The sequence below is a fragment of the Salvia hispanica genome, chromosome 5 (assembly GCF_023119035.1).
Source record: "Salvia hispanica cultivar TCC Black 2014 chromosome 5, UniMelb_Shisp_WGS_1.0, whole genome shotgun sequence".
Classification (NCBI taxonomy): domain Eukaryota; kingdom Viridiplantae; phylum Streptophyta; class Magnoliopsida; order Lamiales; family Lamiaceae; genus Salvia; species Salvia hispanica.
This window is the reverse complement of record NC_062969.1, coordinates 468,702-492,984: the sequence shown is the minus strand read 5'-3', so window position 1 is coordinate 492,984 and position 24,283 is coordinate 468,702. Positions and strand designations below refer to the sequence as shown.

General features: G+C 37.2%; 7 protein-coding genes across 7 annotated transcripts; 3 read left to right on the top strand and 4 right to left on the bottom strand.

The window, feature by feature from the left end:
• Window positions 1-220: 220 nt before the first annotated feature.
• LOC125188870 (anthocyanidin 3-O-glucosyltransferase 2-like) lies at window positions 221-1,713 on the top strand. The gene has a single exon (XM_048085937.1). The coding sequence runs from the start codon at window positions 259-261 to the stop codon at window positions 1,669-1,671; it is 1,413 nt and encodes a 470-aa protein (XP_047941894.1). The 5' UTR covers window positions 221-258; the 3' UTR covers window positions 1,672-1,713.
• A 591-nt stretch (window positions 1,714-2,304) lies between these two features.
• On the bottom strand, window positions 2,305-6,210 carry LOC125186485 (zinc transporter 8-like). Its single transcript, XM_048082855.1, has 4 exons — window positions 6,196-6,210; window positions 3,367-3,948; window positions 2,697-2,846; window positions 2,305-2,610 (listed from the first exon to the last, which is right to left on the bottom strand). The coding sequence occupies exons 1-4, from the start codon at window positions 6,208-6,210 to the stop codon at window positions 2,305-2,307; spliced, it is 1,053 nt and encodes a 350-aa protein (XP_047938812.1).
• Window positions 6,211-6,766: 556 nt separating this feature from the next.
• On the top strand, window positions 6,767-7,884 carry LOC125188077 (receptor-like protein EIX1). Its single transcript, XM_048084816.1, has 2 exons — window positions 6,767-7,801; window positions 7,855-7,884. The coding sequence occupies exons 1-2, from the start codon at window positions 6,767-6,769 to the stop codon at window positions 7,882-7,884; spliced, it is 1,065 nt and encodes a 354-aa protein (XP_047940773.1).
• A 74-nt stretch (window positions 7,885-7,958) lies between these two features.
• On the top strand, window positions 7,959-9,025 carry LOC125186487 (receptor-like protein EIX2). Its single transcript, XM_048082856.1, has 2 exons — window positions 7,959-8,724; window positions 8,967-9,025. Exon 1 carries the CDS (start codon window positions 7,976-7,978, stop codon window positions 8,714-8,716), a length of 741 nt encoding a protein of 246 aa, XP_047938813.1. The 5' UTR covers window positions 7,959-7,975; the 3' UTR covers window positions 8,717-8,724; window positions 8,967-9,025.
• Window positions 9,026-12,554: 3,529 nt separating this feature from the next.
• On the bottom strand, window positions 12,555-14,609 carry LOC125186484 (zinc transporter 8-like). Its single transcript, XM_048082854.1, has 3 exons — window positions 13,985-14,609; window positions 13,200-13,349; window positions 12,555-13,119 (listed from the first exon to the last, which is right to left on the bottom strand). Exons 1-3 carry the CDS (start codon window positions 14,558-14,560, stop codon window positions 12,814-12,816), a joined length of 1,032 nt encoding a protein of 343 aa, XP_047938811.1. The 5' UTR covers window positions 14,561-14,609; the 3' UTR covers window positions 12,555-12,813.
• Window positions 14,610-17,566: 2,957 nt separating this feature from the next.
• LOC125190883 (choline-phosphate cytidylyltransferase 2-like) lies at window positions 17,567-20,676 on the bottom strand. The gene is made up of 8 exons (XM_048088297.1): window positions 20,389-20,676; window positions 19,987-20,100; window positions 19,663-19,758; window positions 19,232-19,274; window positions 18,946-19,101; window positions 18,771-18,851; window positions 18,091-18,201; window positions 17,567-18,019 (listed from the first exon to the last, which is right to left on the bottom strand). The coding sequence occupies exons 1-8, from the start codon at window positions 20,589-20,591 to the stop codon at window positions 17,861-17,863; spliced, it is 963 nt and encodes a 320-aa protein (XP_047944254.1). The 5' UTR covers window positions 20,592-20,676; the 3' UTR covers window positions 17,567-17,860.
• A 1,332-nt stretch (window positions 20,677-22,008) lies between these two features.
• Window positions 22,009-22,886, bottom strand: LOC125190882 (putative uncharacterized protein DDB_G0286901). The gene has a single exon (XM_048088296.1). The coding sequence runs from the start codon at window positions 22,763-22,765 to the stop codon at window positions 22,220-22,222; it is 546 nt and encodes a 181-aa protein (XP_047944253.1). The 5' UTR covers window positions 22,766-22,886; the 3' UTR covers window positions 22,009-22,219.
• Window positions 22,887-24,283: the final 1,397 nt, after the last annotated feature.

Sequence of the window (24,283 nt, the reverse complement as noted above, 5' to 3'; positions counted from 1 at the left end):
TTTTATTAAATTAGTTAAGTAAAGGATGAATAAAGTAAAAAATGAAATGAGAAGAAATGTGTTGACTTTTATTGATGAAATTAATAATTGAGAGCCGCAGGCCCAAAATTGTCACATTTTGGTGACCAAAAAAGATACTAATTGAAAACCAAATTTCTTCACTTTTTGACTTATATAAACGCTTTAGCTAGAGTGAAAATTTATAGTGTGTAACCAATTATTTCTATCTTATTATCAAACTAAAAGTGTGAAAGAAAAATGGGTGAAGAGGGAGAGAAGGCGAGCCTAGTGTTCATCCCATTCCCCGTCGTGAGCCACCTCGTCGCGGCGGTGAAGACGTCCGAGCTCCTCGCCTCCCGCGACAGCCGCCTCTCCATCACGGTCCTCGTCATGAGCATGCCTACCGACACCAAGATCACCTCCTACATCAAGAATCCCCAAATCAACTTCGTGCGCCTCAAACAAGACGATGAATCCGGATCAGGAGAAGAAGCCATGAAGCCTCCGAAAAGCATGTTGCATTTCGCCGCCCGCCACAAGGCCTCCGTCAAGGGCGTGGTGTCGGAGATGAAGAAATGCCGGAGAGTTGCCGGGATTTTCGTCGACATTATGTGCGTCGACATGATCGACGTGGCGAAGGAGCTCGGCGTCTCGAGCTACGTATTCTTCGCCAGCGGCGCTGCGATTCTCCGCCTCATGTTCGATCTTCAGAGGCTTGGGGATGATCGTGGCGGGGATTTGGCGGAGTTTGAGGGGTCGGATGAGGCGATTTCGGTCTCGTCGTATGGTAGCCCGGTTCCGGCTAGGGTTTGGCCGGATCCGGTGTTTGACCGGGAGAGCGGCTTCCTTGAATTGTCGAGGAAGGCGCGGGAGGCCGATGGGATCGTGGTCAACACGTTTCTCGAGCTCGAGCCTCACGCGATTGGCTCAAACCCTGGCCAGGAGCGGATCCCGAGGTTTTACCCGGTCGGGCCGATCATCGGGGGTGAGGGGGAAGAGAGTGATGAGAGTAGGCGGAAGCGCGAGGAAATCGGGCAGTGGCTAGACGGCCAACCCGATTCCTCGGTCGTGTTCCTCTGCTTCGGAAGCTTTGGTGCTTTCGAGGCAGAGCAGGTGGTGGAGATCGCGGAAGCACTGGAGCAGAGTGGGAAACGGTTTTTATGGTCGCTTAGAAAACCGGTTTCTGAAAAGGGGATTGTTTTCCCCGGGGAGTACGAGAATCCCGGGGAAGTGTTACCTGAGGGGTTCCTTGACCGTACGGCGGGGGTGGGTAAGGTGATCGGGTGGGCCCCTCAAGTAGCTGTGTTATCTCACCCTTCGGTGGGAGGGTTTGTGTCCCACTGTGGGTGGAATTCGACTCTAGAAAGTGTCTGCTGTGGGGTCCCCATGGCCACCTGGCCGTTGGGGGCCGAGCAGCAGGCCAATGCATTCCAATTGGTCAAGGACATTGGGATTGCGGTCGAGATTAAAATGGATTATCGGAAGAATAGTGGTGAGATAGTGACAAAAGACGTTATCGGGAAGGCAATCGAGCAGCTGATGGACCCCACAAATGAGATTCGAGCTAGGGTTAAGGAGTTGAAGGAGAAGAGCACCATGGCGCTCATGGAAGGGGGATCATCGTATAATTACCTAGGTTGTCTAATTCAAGATTTCTTTCAAAGTTGTTGATGTTGCTCCATTAATTTAGACATTGTATCCATAGATATTATATATCGTCAATGATAATGATTTAAATTTACTTAAGCTACACTCTTAAGAATTGGATGAAAAATTCAATCATTATGTAATGACAAAGCCTAATTATTTCTTCATGCATTGTTTATTATTTTTCTCGAAAGTCCAAATCTTATCAACTTACTTTTCATCACGCACAATTTTACCCCTCCCTCTACGCACGGTTGAAATTGTTTCCATAACCCTATTTCCTAGCTAATACTCTACTCTAGATAAAAGTTGAATTGGCTACAAATAAATTTAAGATACTTCCATTCATTTTACTATATATTCCTATCGCTCTGAATATGGTATGGCATAGGGCAATTATTCTAGTGGAAAGTTGAAAAAAATTGCAGAGGAAAAGATCAAAATCGAATCAAATATATGATGACGAAACTAATGCTATAAAATATGAGTAAATTGTAACTAACTTAAAAATAAAGTTTGAATCAAGTATAGAAGTGAGATTCCGAAATCGCTATTCTTCTAACTTTCACAAAACAATTGCAACTCTAATTATAAATTCACTGTGCACAATATGGAATGCCAAAGACGAATAGAAATAAATATAGACAAACTCGTGATTTAAGCCCATTTAGCCAAAAAAGACATACACCCTGCCCCAAGAAGAAGTGCTAAATTTGCCCCTAGTTGAAGTTTTCCATTGTTTTGGAGCCTAGGGCTCATGAAATCGGCGGAGAGAAGATTGACCAATGCCATGTATATTAGTATGCCGGACGATGCTGAATTGAAGACACCTTGAACGATGAGGGCTGTCGAGCTCGTCTCGCTGTAAATGTTGGCTATTCCAATACCTATGGCAATACCTACCGGCGTTGTGAGGGAGAAGAAAACCGCCATTATTGCTACTGCACGTACATTAAACTTTGCCTACAAATAATAACAAAAGGTTGGATTAATTATAATATATGTTTCTTGATTAAACATGTAATTGGGAACTAATCCTAATTATGTACCTGACTTATGCATCCTCCAAGACCAATGCCTTCAAAAAATTGATGAAAAGTCATTGCAGCTATCAAAGGCTTTATTGTCGATGGGCTTTGGGAAGCTCCTAATGCAATTCCAATAATTACAGAATGTACAACAATCCCCAACTCCAACACCTATTCAAAAACAAAAATATTGATCAGAATTATATGTAACAAATAACAATACATAACTATAAATTGATCATATTAATCAGAAGATGATTCCTAATCATATAAAATGAGCCTAAAGCACTAGATATTGATATTGATATTGTACATAGTAAATAACCGATCGATATACTCCCTTCGTCCGCCACTAAATGTCTCATTTTTTTCTTTTTTCGTCCGTCCGCCACTAAATGTCTCATTTTTTTTTTTCTTTTTCTGTCAGTCCACCAATAAATGTTCCATTTCACATGTTTGGTAAGTGGACCCTACAATATTCCACTAACTCATTTCACTCATATTTTATTATAAAACCAAAATATAAAAGTAGGTCACATAAAGTTATAAAACCCTAAACCCTAAAATAATTTTTTAAAACTCATGCCGGTCAAATATGTGACATTTAATCACATATGATGGGAGTAGCTATTAGTATTTCACTATTTTAAATCATGGTAAAATTAAACTAAATAGAAGAAAAAAAATTAACCTGAGAGATGACACGGTGGCGAAGTAGCTCGGAGTCGTCAGAATCCTCCGAGTCTGACGACACCAGCCCGCCGCGGTGTGCATGACCATGCACACCATGGTCACGCACAGCCGCCAACATCTCCTCATCCCCGCCTCCGTCGGCCGCCTTCGCATTAGCCCGCCGCCTATAATACGACGTCGCGTACGTATCCACCATGAGCGTCCCGATCGACGCCACCATCGCAATAAACCCGGTGAACGGAAAATCCCCCCACGGGTGCTCGGGGATGCACGGAGACGTCAGGTTCTCGAAGGCGTCCGGCAGCACGTGGATGAACCCCGTCGAGAGGATCACGCCGGACGCGAACGCCTTCACCACGAAGAAAAGGTTGCTTTTAGCGCTCAGCGCCGGAAACCACTTCGCCGCCACGGGGAGGCACACGCCGGCGGCGCTGGCCACCAGAATCGAGGCCAGGGCCGCTAGCTTGTAGCGGAGCGCTAGGGCTTTGTCGCGGTATTCGTCCTCCGCCTCGCACGTGCAGCCGGCGAGGGCCGCCGGCGGCAGCAATATTATGATGGCGGCGGCGGCGAGGAGATGAGTCTTCATTGGAGAAAAAATAGAATGTTTTGAGATGTATTGAATTGGAAATTTTATTATCTAATATTTATTGATGTTATTAGTATAGATTGAATCTAATCGGTCGAGATATATATAAGATTGAAATATAATCTGTTGAGATATATATGAGAATCAGGTTTTAATCACAAATAAGTGTCGACATAAATAACTGAAGTACACAAAGAATTCGAGAAGCATTATAAATAAATTTTCACTTATTTATAGAGTTTGGCTTAGTTGTGAGAAAATTACGAAAAGTTATTTTATGAATGTATATTAGATTGAAATTTCGAATAGAACTATGGAAGCTAAAAAAAGAGGATGGACATGAATATCGAAACCTACAATCATTTTGTTTTACTACTATACTATATATTGTGACAATCGTCGATAACATCACTAACTTTCATTTAATTATAATTTGTCAAATGCTTTTCAAAATTTGTATGATAATTCATAATATGCTGTGAACGATTATGCGCGCGAAGGATTTTGTCTCTATATATTGGAATCCTATGAATTATCAATTTCCCAAATCAGATAATTAAATATTTGATCAAAATAATGCTATATTTTTTGTTCTTTTTTTATTTTTTTAATGCTATAACCTCTCAACTTGTTCTCATTCGTATATACGAATAATAGTATTAAAAAGTTTATGTACATTTAATCGATCTCAAATACTATTTTTCGTAAAATGCCAACAAGATTTTGGAAAAAAAATACTATACTTTTCTTCTTACTTTTTTTTAAAAAAAATTATTTAAATATTTACTTAATTACTAATTTTATATGGTATCCAATCCCACGAAGTTTGTTTCCTGGTTCCGTCACTATGGAGTGGTGGATGTCGGAAAGGTCTCGGGTTTGAGTCTATTGTGATATCGCTTTTTAATTTCTCTTTCTTTGAGTATTTTAGAAAAAAATGAATGAATCTAGTAGACTTCGAGTGTCTTCAAGCTCCGGAATAAGAGATGTCATGACTAAGAAGGGAGAGGGAAAGTTTTGAGTAAGTACCTTTGAACTCTAGAAAAAGATAAAGCCAAAAATGAGCACGCCTAGCAAACGACGCGGAGAGAGATAGGTTTGTTAATAATAAAATTCTACACCTATTTTTATAAATTAATTTATTGTACTCTACAAGATATGAGAAGATATCGCTCGACACAAAGAAATGGAGTGTATGTAATTAATAAGTGTTTGGATAGGAGTCCCAACTCTTGAAAAAGGTCCAAATGAAATTGGTCATTTAACCATTTAAATATGTCTAGAGGGAATAAATAAAACTCTACTTTTGGTGGAGAATCTGTCAATATCGTCTTGAAAATATAAAATTTGTCACGAGATGAAAACATATTGAGGTGTCTACATTTGACATTCTTTAATACTCCATTAACTAGTTTCAAAAAGACAAAAAGTGCTTGAATTATCTATGTCTAATGTTTTGCCAAGTGCAAGACTGACATGTAATAGTGACAAATGGCGATCCTTTTCCAAAATCCCGAAGTGTTATTTTATGAGTTAATAAAAAGAAAATAAAATAAAAGAGATGAAAAAGTAGAGATAGTGGTATTTCCATTTTAGTAAACGTTTCATTTTTAATAGAACAATCTAAAAAGAAAAACATTTTATTTTTAATAGGACAGGGGGAGTATAAACCATCTCTTTACTATTTTATCATATTTCCATTGACTCCAATTTGTTTTTATCATGAATCATTTCACTAGTTTGTTTTTATGTAGGAAATTCTTTCTTCGAAGACCCCAATTTCTACGTTATCATGAATTATCTTCAAAGAAACTTCCTAATTTGTCTTTTTTATTGACTCCCTAGCAGGGGCGGATCTACTAAGGGAGGGTATAAGGGAGGGTAGGGGGCATTTGACGCCTAGTCCTCTAAGCAAGCATGCTTTCAATTTTGGAATTGTTTCATTGTATGAAGACCTATTTAAACCATTACACTTGAGACATTGGAGTATCCCAAAATACACATCACTTCCTTAATCAATACAAAGACTATGATTTCTCATAAAAGAATAGCAATCAAATATCTTCTTTTTATTCTAGCTTGTGTGGTTGTTTATGCAGGAGATGCAAAAGTGAGATGCATAGAGAGGGAGAGAGAAGCCCTTCTAAGCTTCAAGAATGGCCTCGTCGTCAACTTTGACCTTTTCCGGTCATGGCAAAGCGACGAATGTTGCAAATGGTACGGTGTTGAGTGCAGCAACACCACGGGCCATGTCATCACACTCAAACTCAACAGTGGTGGTTATTATGGTTTATTGCAAGGTGAGGTTGGTTCTTCCTTGCTTGAGTTGCATCATTTAAACTCTCTTGATCTCAGTTGGAATGATTTTGGAGGCAAACCAATCCCAGAATTTATTGGTTCCATGAAACAGTTGCAACACTTGTCTCTCTCACGTTCTAACTTTGGTGGGATTGTTCCTCCTCAAATAGGGAACCTTACCAACCTGCAATCGCTTGATCTCTCATATAACCCATTAAGCACTAAGAATCTCGATTGGCTCTCAGGTCTCTCTTTGATGTCTTTTCTTGATTTGAGTTATATCGACTTAAATCATACAAACTGGATGCAACACATCTTAAGCCTTCACTCCCTCCATGAATTGCACTTGAACTATTGTAACATAAGCACAACTCTTGTCGAATCTTCTTTTAATTCCTCTTCTTCTAAATCTCTTTCCGTGCTTTCTTTGTCTCATAATCACCTCACCTCCTCCTCGATCCATTGGATATCTAACATAAGCACATTCATTGAGTATCTCGATCTCTCTAGTAACATGCTTGAAGGTCAAATCCCAAAATCTGTGTCCGATCTGAGCCATTTGCGCGTCTTAGTCCTTTATGAAAATAACTATAGAGGAAGCCTTGATAAGTTGTTTGTAAATAGTACATCCGGAAAAGGAATATTGGAATCACTCCAAGTTCTGGACTTAGCTTATAATAAACTCAGTGGATCATTGCCCGACCTGAGAGCATTTTCTGCATTGACAGAAGTGTACTTTGGCGGAAACAACTTCACAGGCTCCATTCCTCTTAGTTTTGGCCAACTCTCTGGGCTTCATGTTCTAGATCTTTCTAATAATTCATTGGAAGGCATAGTCTCTGAATCCCATTTCATCATGCTCGATAAGTTAGAGATACTAGACTTATCCTTGAATTCATTGGTCTTGCATTTTGCTCCTGATTGGAGTCCAGTTTTCCAGTTGGACTATATATTGTTAGCAGGATGCAATGTGGGCCCATCTTTCCCAAAATGGATTCGAACTCAGAGAAATTTCTCAATTCTTGATCTGTCTAGAGCTAATATAGCAGATGAAGTCCCAGCCTGGTTGTGGAGTGTGTCCCTGTCATTAGGCATCTTATACCTTCCTCACAATCAAATTACTGGTTCTGTTCCAAGTCTCTCATCCACTTTGATCCAATATATAGATCTTAGTAACAATAGCATCTCAGGTCCCATTCCATTGTTTTACTCCAATGTTCAACTTATTCAGTTGAGTGGAAATACATTCTCTGGTTCAATTTCATCCATTTGCCAAGCCCGCCACGGGCTGATTGGTGTCCTTGACCTCTCAAACAATCAGTTGGCGGGAGAGGTTCCCAACTGCTGGGAGAACATGCCAAACTTGCACAGTCTCAATTTGGCTAGCAACAGTTTTTGGGGTGAAATTCCCCACTCTTTGGGGTCCCTAAATCATCTCGTTGCTCTGCATTTGCGCGATAATAGTTTGTCTGGAGAGTTTCCTTCCACATTGAGACGTTGCCAAAAGTTGAGGTTGATTGATGTTGCACTGAATGAGTTAACAGGGAATGTCCCTACTTGGTTTGGTGAATTGTATAAAACAGAATTTCTAAACCTTGGCAGAAACAAATTGCATGGCAGTATTCCTGCTGAGATATGCAATCTTACTCGTATTCGAATTATGGACTTTTCCAATAACAACTTGTCTGGTGAAATATCTGATTGCTTCAACAATTTTACCACTATGGCTGAAAAGGGTAAACCAGCGGATCAAAGCTTCATGGGTTATATTTACTATATTTATTACAGGGAAAATCTTCCAAATAAGATTGTTCTGAATTATTACGAGTATTCAATAATTCAATGGAAGTATCAGGAATGGGAATATAGGAAAATTCTTGAGTATCTTAAACTCATTGATTTTTCGAGCAATAGGTTGGATGGAAACATTCCCCAATCATTTTCTAGTATGAAGGGATTGATTTCCCTGAACCTATCATCAAATAGTTTCACAGGAAATATAATTCCAGATATTGGTGAGATGGAAATGCTAGAAAGTCTTGATCTATCGAATAATAAATTGTTTGGGAAGATACCCACAAGCATGGCACGATTACGGTTGAGTGTTCTTGATTTGTCGAACAACGGTTTGTCTGGGAAAATTCCAACAAGTACTCAACTTCAGAGCTTCAGTACATCTACTTATGCTGATAATGATGGACTATGTGGGCCACCTCTCGCGTTGTGTCCCGAAGATATCATGAAGCCATCCATCACTATATTGAAGGAAGACAACTGTCTCTCTTTTATGCAAGAAGTTGGCGTATCAATGGCCCTTGGTTTTATGTTTGGTTTTTGGGGAGTTGTTGGTACTTTCATACTGAAGAAATCATGGAGAATTGCATTCTTCAACTTGTTTGATGCCGTTGGAGATTGGTTTTATGTGAGGATTGCTATATTTGCATCCAAATTGAGAAGAAGCTGAAATATCAGGTAATTATACTACACTCTACTTCAACTTTTCCATTTTATTTGTGTTTTAGCCATATGCATAATTTCAGCTACAAAATAAATGTGTTTAGTTTGAAAAGTTTAGGGCAATGAAATTACATTAAACCATGTTTGATTATTTGATTTGATATTTGATACTCGAATATATAATTTATTTTTTCTCATAATTATAGCTAGCTATATATCTCATGATATTATCCTATCTTTCTTTTGTTTGTGAGTAGAGGTGGACAAGCTGGAAGCTGGTACAACAAGAAAGCAACAACAACTATTTCTCATGAATAGTTTTGTTACCTTAGTTATAGTCCATGATTTAAGTGTTTTTATGTCCTACATTTCATAAATATGTTGCTCATGTATTTTAATTAGTGATGACCTAAAACTGTGTGTACTTTTTATTGTCAAATTAAGTGATTTTCATGTATTTGGAGAGGAATGTGTCGCCCTGTGATTATTGATAGTATAACGATTATTTCACTATTTTGAATCATGGTAAAATGAAACTCAAAAAACAAAAAAAAAATTTATTTATTCATTTATTATTACTTAAAATACATGGATAATTGGATAAATTTTACAATTCATTTTTCATTACTAAAACAAGTCTATATGTTGACATGGTTGACTGTGTCAAACATATCATTTACTCCTAATTACGAAAGTAGTTTGTTACACGTCGCAATTGTTCAACTCAAACATATCATTTACGAAAGTAGTTTGTTACAAGTCTATATGTCTATTTGGATTATTAATATGGATTGCTTAGTTAGTCACTTTATTGCTGTTTGTATTAAAGCAATTTGAACGAGTAAGTTTGGTAAGATTTGAGGTAAAACGTTGACGTATTAATATCACAGCATGTGCTGAGTTTATTCCACAGTAGAGGATCCGGATCCGGGGTATCTATGTGATGTCAGTTTAATTTAATTAGTTACTGACTGGGCACGAGTTTTAAGAAATGTAAAAAAAATTAATTAACTCTTAATTACGGACCAAAATGGAAATTAATAATTCTTATTCGGGGACGGAGGGAGTATTTACAGAGAAAAGAAAACAATGATGACATCTCCATTCTCTCTCCTCACCTGTGTCAAACCAAACCCATTTCTATTTCTCTTTCTTCGAGTACAAATACTGGGAGCACTCCTTTAGAATTTCTCCATCTCTTCATTCTCGACAATAGCCTCTTAACCCGGAGCGAAGCCTCTTCTTAGTAGTGAAGGCATTCGCGGCCGGGGTGATCCTCTCGGCGGGGTTCATCCACGTGCTGCCCGACGCCTTCGAGAGCCTGACGCATCCCCGAGATCGATAATTCCGTTTCAACTCACAATCTTGTTTTACCACGACGAAATCGATAAAAAATGCATTAGTCGCCGCGATCGTATTGTTCCCCGCCACGGCCCTCACGGAGTGCACGTGCGAGGCCGAGGAGGGGGACCGCGACAAGACGCTGGCGCTAAAATACAAATTGGCGACGCCGGCGAAGTGGATTCCAACGCTCAGCCCCGAGCGGAGCCTCTTCTTCGTGGTGAAGGCGTTCGCGGCCGGGGTGATCCTCTCCACGGGGTTCATCCACGTGCTGCCTGACGCCTTCGAGAGCCTGACGTCCTGAGCAATGCATCCTTGATCGATCGGAGGAAATCCCCCCACCGGCGCTCGGGGATGCACGGTGACGTCAGGCTCTTGAAGGCGTCAAGCAGCACGTGGATGAACCCCGTGGAGAGGATCACCCCGGCCGCAAACGCCTTCACCACGAAGAAGAGGCTCCGCTCGGGGCTGAGCGTTGGAATCCACTTCGCCGGCGTCGCCAATTTGTATTTTAGCGCCAGCGTCTTGTCGCGGTCCCCCTCCTCGGCCTCGCACGTGCACTCCGTGAGGGCCGTGGCGGGGAACAATACGATCGCGGCGACTAATGCATTTTTTATCGATTTCGTCGTGGTAAAACAAGATTGTGAGTTGAAACGGAATTTTGATATTTGGTGTATATATAGGCATATAGGTGACGTTGAAGACATATATTGTGACAACATGATTTGAAACGGAATTTGAAAGGCATGACATGCCATATCCAATTTTGCAACAAATTGGAAACCGCCTAACAACTCCATATAAAGAAGAAAGACCAAAAAATTGAAAAACCTAACATATGTAATCAAAAGAAGCTTCTAAAGTATAGTACTTACATAGTCTGCGCAATCTCTACCAATTAAATTACCATCACGTAGACGAAATCGTCAGTATTCATTAAAAGTTAAAACCCTAATTAATCGCATAGTTAATCTTATACATTTGAGACAATCTGACGATGATTGAAAATGCATCACGTATACTTAAAAAATATAGCCAAACATCAATAGCAAAAAAAATAATAAAATATTTAGAAGTTTTATATGAATAGAAATATGGTGTATTAACTATCACAAATTATTTGTTAAAGATTTAGATTAATTAATTACTAAAATGAAACGTTTCCTTAAAATGGAAACAACACTATCTCTATTTTTTCTTCTCTCTTACTTTACTTTCTCTTTATTAACTCACAAAATAACATTGCATAAAATCTTGTGCTTGAAACTAAATGTTGCATATTTATTGAGACGGAATGAGAATTTGAATGTATAGTTAGATAAAGATTCGAAATTTTGAATAGAATTATGAAAGCTAAAAAAGATGGACATTGAATATTAATATTGTATGATAAATATCGAAACCTACATGATTATCATATATATTGCCCTAAACTTCAAAATAATGGAAAGCTTCAACTTGAGTGTGTCGCCACAATTGAGACGGTTTAACTATATTGTGATAATTATCGATGAAATTAGTACGACGTGGTGTATGTAACCATGAGAGTCCCGATCGCTGCTATATAGCGACGAAACACGTGAACGGAAAATCCCCACACGGGTGACACTAATAAAAGAGGCGCATTGATGCAATTCCGTCAGTCGACGTCGACGACAATGCCAAAAATGTCAATTTTATCACAGTAACTTGAAAGTCGCACAAGACGATGAAGGGTAAACTTAGGTGGTAAGATGCTTCTCCTTCATCCAACAGGTTGAGAGCTAGAGTCATTACGGATTAAATGAGGAACCATTATTTATCCTCTATTATAAATAAACTTGAAATTTGCATGATTTTTGCATAATAGGCTGAAGAGTCAAACTCATCCCTTTTGCTATGACGTACCATGGATTTTGGCTACCTGACATCGTTTAAGGGGCTAAATCGTCATTTTATTATATTTCCGATAATTTTTTTATTCACAATTTTGTTCATTTCTTTTTGAGTTCGTAGAATTTCTAAAGCACTTAATAATAATGACTTTCATTGCTTTGCAATAGGTTTTTTATATTATTAATAAATTTAGAATTCGAGAAATAGGGTGTAGAAACATCTCAAAAGGAGACTAGAGAATAACACTAGTGCAATAAATCGGGACGCTTGAATTTCACTTGGATGAAAAAGCACATTGAGATCAAGGTGAACACAACGTCTTTATGTTAGTTGTGTTTTGTCACATACATTTTACAATTTGAATGATAGTTCACAAAATTTTAATATTTTTTTTTATTTTTTCCATATGAATTTTGAATCAAAATTTCAGCATATATATTGATTACCAACATAAACAACGAAAATAATTTGTCAAAAACTTAAAATCAAATGCACAAATGACAAAAAATCAAAGAAAACCAGATTTAAAAATCATGTAACAGACCAAATATTGATGGAGCTAACATCTCAGCGTTAGATTAGTCTACATATAAAGCAATAAAGTTTGCATGCATATTTATTACTACAAGTAATCAAATGAATAATTCGATCAAAATACAGAAATAAAGAAATACATCTCTCCAATCACCCACAAATATTTTCAAGCCAAACACTCCTCATTTTCACACAATATTTCTCCTTTCACACAAATTTCAAGCCTCTGCACTCCTCATTTTTTACACAATATTACCAACGGTAAAATTGAATAGTATTTTCTCATATTGAACAAAATGTCAAAATTTGAATAATACTACTAAAATTACTTACAAATAATTCTGAATGAATATATTAAGCCCATTTGGCCAAAAGGGACATACACCCTGCCCCAATGAGAAGTGACAAATTTGCCCCTAGTTGAAGTTTTCCATTATTTTGGAGCTTAGGGCTCATGAAATCAGCCGAGAGAAGATCAACCAATGCCATGTATATTAGTATGCCGGCCGATGCCGAATTGAAGACCCCTTCCACGATGAGGGCTGTCGGGCTCGTCTCACTATAGATGTTGGTTATTCCAATGCCTATAGCGATGCCCACTGGCGTTGTGAGAGAGAAGAAAATTGCCATTATTGCCACCGCACGTGCGTCAAACTTTGCCTGTATAAACAACAACAATAAAGGTCGGATAAATATAGTTTTTCAGATTGAACATGTAGCGTGCACGTACAAACACTTACCTGAGCAATGCATCCTCCAAGACCAATGCCTTCGAAAAATTGATGAAATGTCAAAGCAGCAATCAAGGGCTTTATTGTCTTTGGACTTTCCGAAGCCCCTAATGCTATTCCAATAATGACTGAGTGTACAATAATACCTAATTCCAACACCTTGAAAAGGAAAATATAATTCAAAAGTAAGTATTGATATTAAAGGGAAAACTAGAGAGAAGTAACTTATGGACTTTTAATAATTTGGTTTCTTTCATTTTCAATCAACAATTTTGGTCGTATTTTGATTATAGACTTACAAATAGTCCACATTTGAATTCCTAAATGGTTGAATTTTGTGGCATATGAATATAGTTATAGGACCATGAGATATAGGGGTACATATTTATATGGCTAGATGAAAAACTAATAATAAATCAAAATTAAATAACCAAAGTTGAATTGATGAGTGCCGTATCACATACGAAAATTATGAAATTCAAGTAACAAATTTAATTGAAAAGTGTGTATATGAATGATCAAAGGACTCAATGATTTAATCGAGATACTATATACTACTCCGTCCATCCCACTGAATATGCAACATTTGAGATTCGGCACGGGTTTTTTTATAGTATTATTTTATGAATTAATGAAGAAAGAGTAAAATAAGAGGAAAAAGTAGAAATAGAGATGCTTCTATTTTAGGAAACATTTCATTTTTAATGGAACAATAAAAAGAGAAAAATATTTCATTTTTAATGGAACAATAAAAAGAGAAAAGTATTTCATTTCTAATGGGACAGAGGGAGTACCTGTGAGATGACACGGTGGCGGAGTAGTTCGGTGTCGCCGGAACCGGCATTGACCGACACCGGCCCATGTGCATGTCCGTGCACGGCGTGCGTGTGGGCCCCCACCGCTCTCTCCTCATCCCCGCCCTCCGACTTCACCCTCGATCGGCGGCCATAGTACGACGTGGCATAGGTATCGACCATGAGAGTCCCGATCGCCGCCAGCATAGCGACGAAACCCGTGAAGGGGAAATCCCCCCACGGGTGCTCGGGGATGCACGGCGACGTCAGGCTCTCGAAGGCGTCGGGCAGCACGTGGATGAACCCCGTGGAGAGGATCACCCCGGCCGCGAACGCCTTCACCACGAAGAAGAGGCTCCGCTCGGGGCTGAGCGCCGGAACCCACTTCGCCAGCACCGGGAGGCACACGCCCGCGGCCCCGGCCGCTAAAATGGACGCCAGCGCTGCCAATTTGTATTTTAGCGCCAGCGTCTTGTCGCGGTCCCCCTCCTCGGCCTCGCACGTGCACTCCGCGAGGGCCGTGGCGGGAAACAATACGATCGCGGCGACCAATGCATTTTTTAGCAATTTTGTCATGATAAAACAAAAACGGCTAGGGGAATTTCAAATCGATGTGTAGAGATGAAAGAATTGTTTGTGATTTGATATGGAATTTTGATATGTGGTGTATATATAGGCATGTAGCTGAGGTTGATGACATTGTGACAACATAATTTGAATAAAATTGGTGTATTTAGTGTTGAGGGTTATTGAAGAAAGGAAATCTAGTGAGGGAGTAGAGTAAGAATGTCGACATATTTAAGAGTTTGACTTAGCAACGAAATCAGCCAAGATTGTTACATTTATTGCAATAAATTAAAGCGTGTATTTATTAATGGGACATCAATATTTCTGAGATGCATTTTTTTTTTGTTCGTATCAAAGTCAATAATATCGATACCATGTGACAATGTTTTCACACTCCACATTTTATTAATTTGAGAATAATGCAAAAAATGACAAATGGAAATAGTGTGAAAATAATGATATTGATAAATGGCTATATATATAATCGTATCTACTCACAAGTGAAGATGAAAATTTCATCTTTGAGTAAATGATTGATTACTAATGTGGATCTTTTAATTTGTAGCAAACAAACATCTCGAATTTACTTTTTTTTTCAATTATCAAAGGTATCTACTGGTGGGCCTCGTGACTAATCCATACGCTGATTTGTAAACACCTCAATCGATCCCTTAACCATTTGATTAATGATGAAAGAGTCTCGTGTCACTCAATCACATCCTTAGATACTTTAAATTAAAGTCGATATATCTAGCGTAGTACTACTGGCTACTGAAAATATTGAAATCGTGCAACCACGCAACGGATTGAAAGGCTAGGCATGCCACATCTAATTTTCGATTGATTGGAAAAAATTGGAAATGTTAATTTTGCAAAATTGGATTGTGGCCTTAAGTTTAGTTTGCATGATTTAGATCGATATATCAAGTGTGGTGCTAACAGAATTGGAAATATTGAAATCATGTGGAACCGCTTAACAAATTAAAAATGTGTGGCATGCCATATATCCAATTTTGGAAATGTTAATTTTGCAACAAATTGGAATGTGGTGACATTATCTCAACGTTTCAAATATCACATTATGTTAGTATATCACAATATATCTATTTTGTTTATTTTAAAACAATTTAAAAATAAGAACTAAGAAGTTTCACATTTGAAACTTAGAATAATACGCAAATGGGGCCAATTCACTTCTAAGAAATTTAGTGGTTGTGAATTGCATAAAAAAGATTATCCATTCGAATTGACTCCTAATAATAATTATAATAAGTAAGAAGATTAGTGGCTGTGAATTGTTATTCAATAATAATAATAATAAGTGTGAAACTGTAAGAATGTTTATCTGTTTCATATTTAAATTACTATTTTTTCCTTTATTCCACTCAAATTTATATATTTTAATTGACTACGAAGGCGACTTAGTTGGTACCTTCAAACTAGGGCTTATCGGGATTATGAGAGTTATCACATCCATTAGTATATTTTCATTTGTATATATTTGTTGATCGACGAGTATTCGAGTTATCACAGTCATTAGTACATTTTCACTTGTGTATATTTGTTGATTGACGAATAACTACGGCTTCGTTAGTAAAATACACCCCTCTCAACTAAATCAGGGGTTCGAGTTACCACTGCTGCTAATATATTTTCAATGCTACAATATTTACAGTTTGCATCTTATTACATGAAACGACTGTCCATTCAAATACACCAAATAGCACGTTTGTGAATTATTGTTTGTGGGGTGTAGAAAATCTCATCATGTTAGCTTATTTAAAGGCAAGACTCAAGAGCAAGCAAATCACCAGAAAACGATATTCTAACGTTTACTTTTTTTTTTTTAAAGGAGTAATATTCATAAGTCGTCTATCACTATTAAATGTCAAATCTAAAATAATTGAGCTTAATTTGATATTGAAAACAAATAGTTTAATTGGCGTCCACCTCAAGGCTAATGACTCGTTTAAGAGCATATAATTACATTCGAAATCTGAGGGTCACAAAATGAGCAAACCTAATTAATTCTATTTGCCACGTCTGAGAAATTAAGATGATTAAATTGCATACTTAGTATTGTAACCATTTGGTTTTAATAATTTACTTAAGTTACAAGTCCATTATGTCAACATCATGTGGAAATTTTAGCTGGCGTTATTTATTATTAGGGATGGGAATCAATTTCATTTTAATTGGTATTTTGAATTGAAAATTTACTAATTAAGTATGTTATTGAAGATTTTTTTTCTTGGAGATTTAATCGGATAATAGTTGGCATAAAGATTTTATTTATATGCTTCATATCTATATTTAGAGTTAGAGATATTCTTTCCCTTTTCTCGGCAGAGCGGCAAGAACCATGCTTTCCATTAAAATATGCTACTACATGATTGAAACATATCTAGATATTTTTCAAATATTTTTTTATTTGTCATTTTTATTATCTCTTTGTTTTATGCCTATGATTGAATCATGGTAAAATGAAACTCAAAAAACAAAAAAAAAATTTATTTATTCATTTATTATTACTTAAAATACATGGATAATTGGATAAATTTTACAATTCATTTTTCATTACTAAAACAAGTCTATATGTTGACATGGTTGACTGTGTCAAACATATCATTTACTCCTAATTACGAAAGTAGTTTGTTACACGTCGCAATTGAATATAGGATTAGCATAATTGGATAACGTGCATTAAGTAGTGAAAAATGTGCATTTATATATGATAATTTTTAGTTATTTTACATTTAAAATTTGATTATAAATATTAATTAATTTACTAACTATCTTCTAATCAAATTAGATACTCATATCATAAATCTTACATATCATTTCTTTTCTCTTAATTGGATTTGTATCAAATTAGATACTCATATCATAAATCTTCCATATCATTTCTTTTCTCTTAATTGGATTTGTCTGGCCTTTTCAGTTATATCTTTTAAAAATATCTAAGGATCAATTTAATAAGAAAAATAATAAAATTAATTATATTCTCAATTTGGAGAATATTTAGAGGGAATAATTCATTGCAGAGAGAAATATTCTTTCACAATGTAAACAACTTGGTACATTTGGACTCAATACTGCTCTAATCGCCAGTAGTAAACTATATATACTGGAAACTATAACCAACATGAAACACACCAACAAAAAATAAAATCTAAAGGAAAATCAATCAACAAACCAAAATCTCAAACTGCCAGCAACATATGATACCTTATCGAACAGATTTTTACCTAAGTCGAACACAAACAAGCAGCACGCGGTACAATTACTCACAGCTAATGTACAAGGCAGTCATTTCTCATCGCTGTCATAGTATTCATCATCGTCGTAGTACTCTTCCTCGGAATCATAGTAGTACTCTTCGTCATCGCCTTCTTCACCGTAGTCCAATAAGCCCCTCCCGTTCTGTCCCCTTAAGCTCTCTTGAATCCGATCCCTAATGGCTGTTCCCTGAGAGAGAAGCAAACAAAATTAAGAATGGTGGGAAGGAATATAATACGCATCCAGTGACTGCAGCTCACCATTTTGTGACAACGTTCCTCAAACATCTCGAGGAATCCAGCGACCAATCTGTCGGCATTTTCAACCCACATGTTGCGGTGAATGGTAGCAGTTTTTGCAACTGTTTGTATCTGTGAGAGGAAATTGACAATGAAGTTGTGCATGACAGAAATTAAGTTATAAACCGATGCCAGTCGGTGTATCATAACAAGGTGATTGGTATGAAACAACAAAATATGGACATGGGAGTGGATAAATTAAGACAAAAACAATAAAGTTTCGGGAGGAATGGGATACGTAATAGCATGTTGTGTAGTTGGAATGGGTGATCCATACTTGCAGGAATAAGAATTCCTAAGCTAAAGGCAGTTCCAATGATAACAAATATACAAATCATGGAAATCAGAACGGTAATGGTCACCCTGTTCCTACTTCATCCAACATACCAATCACCAACACTCATGAATGGCCACACATAACCAAATAGCAGTTCCCAAATTATTTTCTGAACCAAAAAGAGAAGAGAAGAAAAGGTTCCACAGCAAAACAACAAAACTGCTATACTTTCTCCCAATTTTTGTATCATGCTCTTCTCAAGTGTACAAAGATCAATCATTTGTACGAAATGATGTGTTTTAACTATGAGTTTTGTTCAGTCAAACAATGCACTATAATGGATTGCAGAAGAAAAAAACTATACCTTCTCGCCAACCTTTTCTTGATGCTCCTTAACTTTCTCTTGCAGCTTCCTTAGTCGCATATTTACCCGTAGTCGCTTTTCCTGCAAAAATTAAACAAGCTTTTAATTATTACTGTTTAAAGAAAGAACTAAGTACTATTACAGATCAATTCAGAAGGAATGGGGGGCATCATGCCTTGACATAGCTAAGATTAAGCTCCTTTCTCGAATATCCACGATCCAAATTGCGCATCACATATTGGTTATAATCCTTTACTATCCTCATAATGATATCAGAAGTTGAAATCCCTTCAGTCCTTTTGGTCTCTTTAAATCTCCCCACAGCTTTGACCTACACCAGAAGTAGTTAAGTATGATAACCAAGTCTCAACTAAGTGGGAAAACAAACATCACCAATTAACTATGTAATATAAGATCGTAATATTGTGAAAAATAAAATCTTTTAACAGAATCAATCTTACAAATTCATAAACATCGTTACCAGCTCCACTTGTATCAGCATAACTGCATCCATTTAAGGGTGTAAAGTCAAAGTTATGAAATTGAATATACCAGATCTGATCTCAACATTGTCAGGTTATTTAGGGATCTGGGATCATGATAGTGTAGAAAGAAGCCTTGAATTAATTAACTTAAAATATAAAAGCATTGACTTTCTCTAATTCAAGTATTAACAGATGCACATAACTGACCCTAGACTAGCAAATCACATTAGCCAAAGCCACTAATTAATAACCAACACCCTCTGGGAAGCTGATATAGGCACAGCATATGTCTTGGAATCAAGGGATGACCAACTTCTTAGCTCTCACATGTCTTTATTTCTCGACACAAGTGTTGACTCAAATCCAAGATTATGTTAAAAAAGGATCACTTTATAAGCAAAACTTACGGGAGAGAATCATGAGCAACGTAATCTATATTGTGCTTGTCCAAGAACTCTTGATCAATCACCCACGGGGCATCAGGAATAACTTCATCAACCCACCTGCCAACGGAAATAAGACAAATGGAAGTTCAACAAGACATAATCAACTTCACAACAAAATTAACCACATTTAACATCCTAACAACACTAAAATGCATAAGTATGTATACTACAGAATCACAGATTCACAGACTTTCCAGCTAACAACTAATAGAGGCTAAACCAACACTAGCCAATCATGAACATAGCAAAACCATAAAACACAAAGGAGCACAGCAAGAAACAAACTTGCAATGGCGAAGGGATTCGTAACGCTCCGATTCCGTCATAACGGTCTTTCCCTTGAACTTGTGTGTAACCTCATCATTGCAGCATCCAACAAGCAAGTAAGTATTCGGAAACCTACAAACATACATGGCATAATTCAATCATTAAATCGATAAATCAAGCACAGAGTCGAACTAGACAAACTGCAGATCAACACAATTCACGGTAAAATTAAGTTGACTAGAGAGTAAAATTACAACGAAAAACAGAAAATCACAACCACGAACTCTCAGAATTCCACTAACTCACAGCTCACGAAACCCTAACTCTACGCTAACCTCGCAATCGACCAAAAAATAGCAGTACTAAACCGAATCAAACAGACTAACACAGTAGAGATCAGATCAAAGCACGAAATCGTACGATTTTTTGGCTTGCTCGAGGGAGCGAGCGTGCCCGAAGTGAAATAGATCGTAGATCCCGTCGGCGTAGACACGAATTGGGCGGTCAGACGAGGAAGGAGCGTTCACGCCGTTCACGGCATCGCTCTTGGCGCTCTCAGCTGTGTTCTCGGTGGTGGACTGTCTCTGCTGCTCCGCCGCCGCAGCAACGCCGCTGTCGACCATCGCTGCCGTCGGCGGTTTCGATTTCAGCCAAAAACTTCAATTGAAAAGGAAAAAAACGAATATACTCTGCCACCGCTCGAGCTCAATTATATTTTGATCATTTCTGAATTTATATATTGCTCAATTTTATTTTCTAAATTGTTAAGATTGACAAAATTAATTTAATCATGCGTCACGCGATAACGGAATAAGATTATTCCATTATTTGGACTGTTAATGCCTTTCAAATTTGGAATTTTTTTCACTAGGAAGATTTAAAGCTAAATTTAGTTTGGGGGGATCTTATGCATATGTATTAGTATTTGATGATGTGGATTACTGATTCGAAGGGTTTGTCGATGTATTAAACTTGGATGTGCAAGTTCGAGTGTAAGGTTCGGGTGCGAAGATGCGCATATCCGGATGTGGGTTCGATTGTGTCAGATGCATATATTTGGGTGTGGAATCCAGTGCACAGGTGCACCAAATCGCGCATTAGATACTATAACAGGTATCAGGTTTCGGGTGCACGGATATGCTAATTCTCATACTTGGGTGTTACATTCGACATCATTCGAGTGTTTAGTGTGGATGTGTGGTGCACCATCCACATGCACACTTATAACATCGTTTATTTATTTTGTTGTATGTTTTTTCCTTGTTGATATTTTTCAATTTCATCGAAATGTTTGAAAAAAATCACAAAAGTTTAATCTAAATTAATAGCTTGTAATTATCTAAATTATGAAATGTATGACATATAGTAAAATTGTTTTTTTGAGGTTGGGAAATTATAAAAATCACATCTTAATAGCTTGTAATTATTTAAATTTTGGAATGTATGAGATTAACTACAAATGTTTATTTTGAGGTTGGGAAATCACAAAAATCAAATTATAATAGCTTGTAATTTATATTTTAAAATGTTTGAGACAAACTAAAATTGTTTAGGTAGGGATGTAGTGGAGCTTAGGTATCGGGTTCCACAGATATTCAAATAATATTCCTCCCTTCGATTTCATTTTATAAATGATAATAAACCTCTATTAATCCCATTCTACTCATATGCTTTCTTTTGTTATGTACTCCCTTAGATAATCAATATATAGACGTGTTATTATATATTAATAGCATAGTAGTATTAATGTCTCTTTATTTATTTCAACTTTTGCACCTTTTATTGGCTAGTGTGCTTAGACATAGAAGAGTGTGTGAATTGCGTTAATTAAATATTCATCATCGAATTTTGGGGACAATTATAATTATTATCATAAACTGTATACGTTGTATAGAATCAACCATAGGCTATTATATGATTTCGTCAATTACTGCGACATAGTAGTATTAAAATTTACACTTATAATTAATTTCGTCAATTACATTACACACATCACATCATAAAAATAAAAGCTAAAATTTGTAATATTATATTATAGTGTCCTAAAAATAACATACAATATTCTTTTCATACAATAAGGAATGCTACATTTTAATCAACAAAACCAAACCCCCAAAAAAAGGGCAAAAAAAACACAGTACACCTACCATAATTCATAGATTTCCATATAGTCAACCGTGAAAAAAAAAAGAAGAAAGAATTTACAACGAAAAGTCAGCAAAGATAATCACCTAATTAATTTCCCCATAAATCAAACCATAAAGTTTTCATAATTAATCCTATTCCCACTCCCCGCCGCCGCCTGCGGCGGCACACCGCCGCCGCCATGCACGCCGTCCATCACAAACATATTCTGCTGCTGCTGCGGATAGTGCACGTGGAAACCACCGCCAGCCGCCACATGATGGTCCATGTAGCCCGCGGTGGGGCCTCCACGGCCGGGAATAATCTGCGGCTGCCTGGCGGCGGGCCCCCCGGTGAAGTGCTGCACCATGGCCCTGAAGTTGGCCGTGTCCGTGTTGAGGAGGGTGGTCGGGGTCCGCCTTGAGGCCCTCGACCGCCTCCTCACTGGCTTGGCCACACGGCCCTGCTCAGGGACCAGGTGGTGGTTGTTGTTGTTGTTGTTATTGTTATTGTTGTTGTTGTTGCTGCTGCTGTTGCTGTTGGAGCCGTTCGCGGCAAAAAAGGTGGTGGTGGGGGAATTAGTTTGGAAGTTTTGGTTGATTTGGGAGAAATCATGTTGGTAGGGTTGGAAAAGCCAATCACTAGGGTTTGACATGGTTTGGCTAATGGCCATAGACAAAATTTGAGAGCTATGGATTGATTAAACTCTCTCTATCTCTTGATGTTTTTGAGATAGAGAATGTGAAGAATGGGAATGGGAGAGAGGATAAAACTTAAAAGGTGTTTGGAGTGATTGGATTGAAGTATTTATATAGAGGGGGATTGAGTTAGCAAGTCTTGGTCTTTAAAGTCTTCACTTTTATGTTTTTTAATTGTTTAATGTGTGTATATGGATGAAGATTGATGAAATGAAGTGTTTTTGTACGTTATTTCTAGATATATTAGGGATTGGGAGACACCAATTATTACCAACAAATGAACCCACGATTTGTTAAATAGGATACTAAAGAATCGTCAATGTGTACTTGATTATGTGATTAAAAAATATTATCATTTTTGACCTAGTGATCTAATTAGAATATGGTTCTCTTTTTATATATTTTAGAATATAAGTTCAAAAAGGTTATGATATTAAAACCAAAAAACCAAAAAACTCTATTAAATTCGGGCAGAGTCGGGAGATTGACTGACTTTATTTTCGGCCTATGAAAACCAAAAAAACTCTATTAAATTCAGCTTTTGGAACTGTCATCAATCTCACGGTGAGGCAGTTCCGCCTCAACCTTTGAGGTTCACGTTTACTTTTGTTTCGTCATCCATTAATACCGATGGAGGACTGCCTTCTTCCATTGAGTATGGAGCCTGAAAGGAAGTGAATCAGCGCATGATCACAGCGATCCAACTATGTTGAGTATGGAACCAAACATCTATATATCGGCTTCCATAAATGTATTATTAGATCTAAAATGGTTGAACATAAAACAAGTCAAAGAAAGACCTAAAACACTTGATGTAGAAAGGAAATGTTTGGTGGGGTTTCTCGAAGCTAAAGGTGGTGTGTTGCTTCCGCGAAGCAAGTAATCGAATGGAGTATGAAAGCAATGACATCACCATTCTTTGTTTTATTTTCTCATTGGAATAGTATTTATTCCATATTTTGTAAATGTGTATAGAGTTTCTGATAAAAATTCTTAAATGAAGAAATATAAATATTTTTATCTTTGTTTTCTTTCCCCTAATTAACGTGTATCATCTTCATTCTTCCAACTAAAGTAATTTAGAATTTTGTTAAGTTTGATCAATTTCTTTTTAGGTAAAATTCTGATTTTGACCCTGAGAATTCTTAACTACAAAATTAGTTTTTTATTTCTATAAACGGTCTTAATTTTTAGCTACATCAGATAAAGAGTGGCGTTGATTTAACATTTGTTTTTCAAAGATTTAGACGTGGCTGACTAATTATATTCATCACCACACGTCCTAATTAAATTATACTACTAGTATTTATTAGTATCATCTAGATTAATTTCATCATTAATCCCTATGTATTCTGGTTACGAAAACCATGCAGTTTGATCAAATTCTGGTCAAATCCCGTAACTTTAAGAAACAATTATGTACTATACCATAACTTATATTCTATTTTTCATACTAAAATCAATTCTTTTCGTAAATAATATATACATTTAGC

Excerpts from the sequence above, each read along its gene's own strand:
- LOC125186485 (XM_048082855.1), bottom strand. Across the intron at positions 2,847-3,366 it reads GCCACCGTGTCATCTCTCAG|GTGTTGGAGTTGGGGATTGT; the intron begins GTTAATTTTTTT and ends GTTTTTGAATAG. Across the intron at positions 2,611-2,696 it reads TTGGAGGATGCATAAGTCAG|GCAAAGTTTAATGTACGTGC; the intron begins GTACATAATTAG and ends TATTATTTGTAG.
- LOC125190882 (XM_048088296.1), bottom strand. The coding sequence starts at position 22,765 with ATGGCCATTAGCCAAACCATGTCAAACCCTAGTGATTGGCTTTTCCAA.
- LOC125190883 (XM_048088297.1), bottom strand. The coding sequence starts at position 20,591 with ATGGTCGACAGCGGCGTTGCTGCGGCGGCGGAGCAGCAGAGACAGTCC. Across the intron at positions 19,275-19,662 it reads GTTGCTCATGATTCTCTCCC|TTATGCTGATACAAGTGGAG; the intron begins GTAAGTTTTGCT and ends AAATGGATGCAG. Across the intron at positions 18,020-18,090 it reads AGGAACGTTGTCACAAAATG|GGAACAGCCATTAGGGATCG; the intron begins GTGAGCTGCAGT and ends CTTCTCTCTCAG.
- LOC125188077 (XM_048084816.1), top strand. The coding sequence starts at position 6,767 with ATGCTTGAAGGTCAAATCCCAAAATCTGTGTCCGATCTGAGCCATTTG. Across the intron at positions 7,802-7,854 it reads TGAATGAGTTAACAGGGAAT|AAACAAATTGCATGGCAGTA; the intron begins GTCCCTACTTGG and ends AAACCTTGGCAG.
- LOC125186484 (XM_048082854.1), bottom strand. The coding sequence starts at position 14,560 with ATGACAAAATTGCTAAAAAATGCATTGGTCGCCGCGATCGTATTGTTT. Across the intron at positions 13,350-13,984 it reads GCCACCGTGTCATCTCACAG|GTGTTGGAATTAGGTATTAT; the intron begins GTACTCCCTCTG and ends TTCCTTTTCAAG. Across the intron at positions 13,120-13,199 it reads TTGGAGGATGCATTGCTCAG|GCAAAGTTTGACGCACGTGC; the intron begins GTAAGTGTTTGT and ends TTGTTTATACAG.
- LOC125186487 (XM_048082856.1), top strand. The coding sequence starts at position 7,976 with ATGGCTGAAAAGGGTAAACCAGCGGATCAAAGCTTCATGGGTTATATT.
- LOC125188870 (XM_048085937.1), top strand. The coding sequence starts at position 259 with ATGGGTGAAGAGGGAGAGAAGGCGAGCCTAGTGTTCATCCCATTCCCC.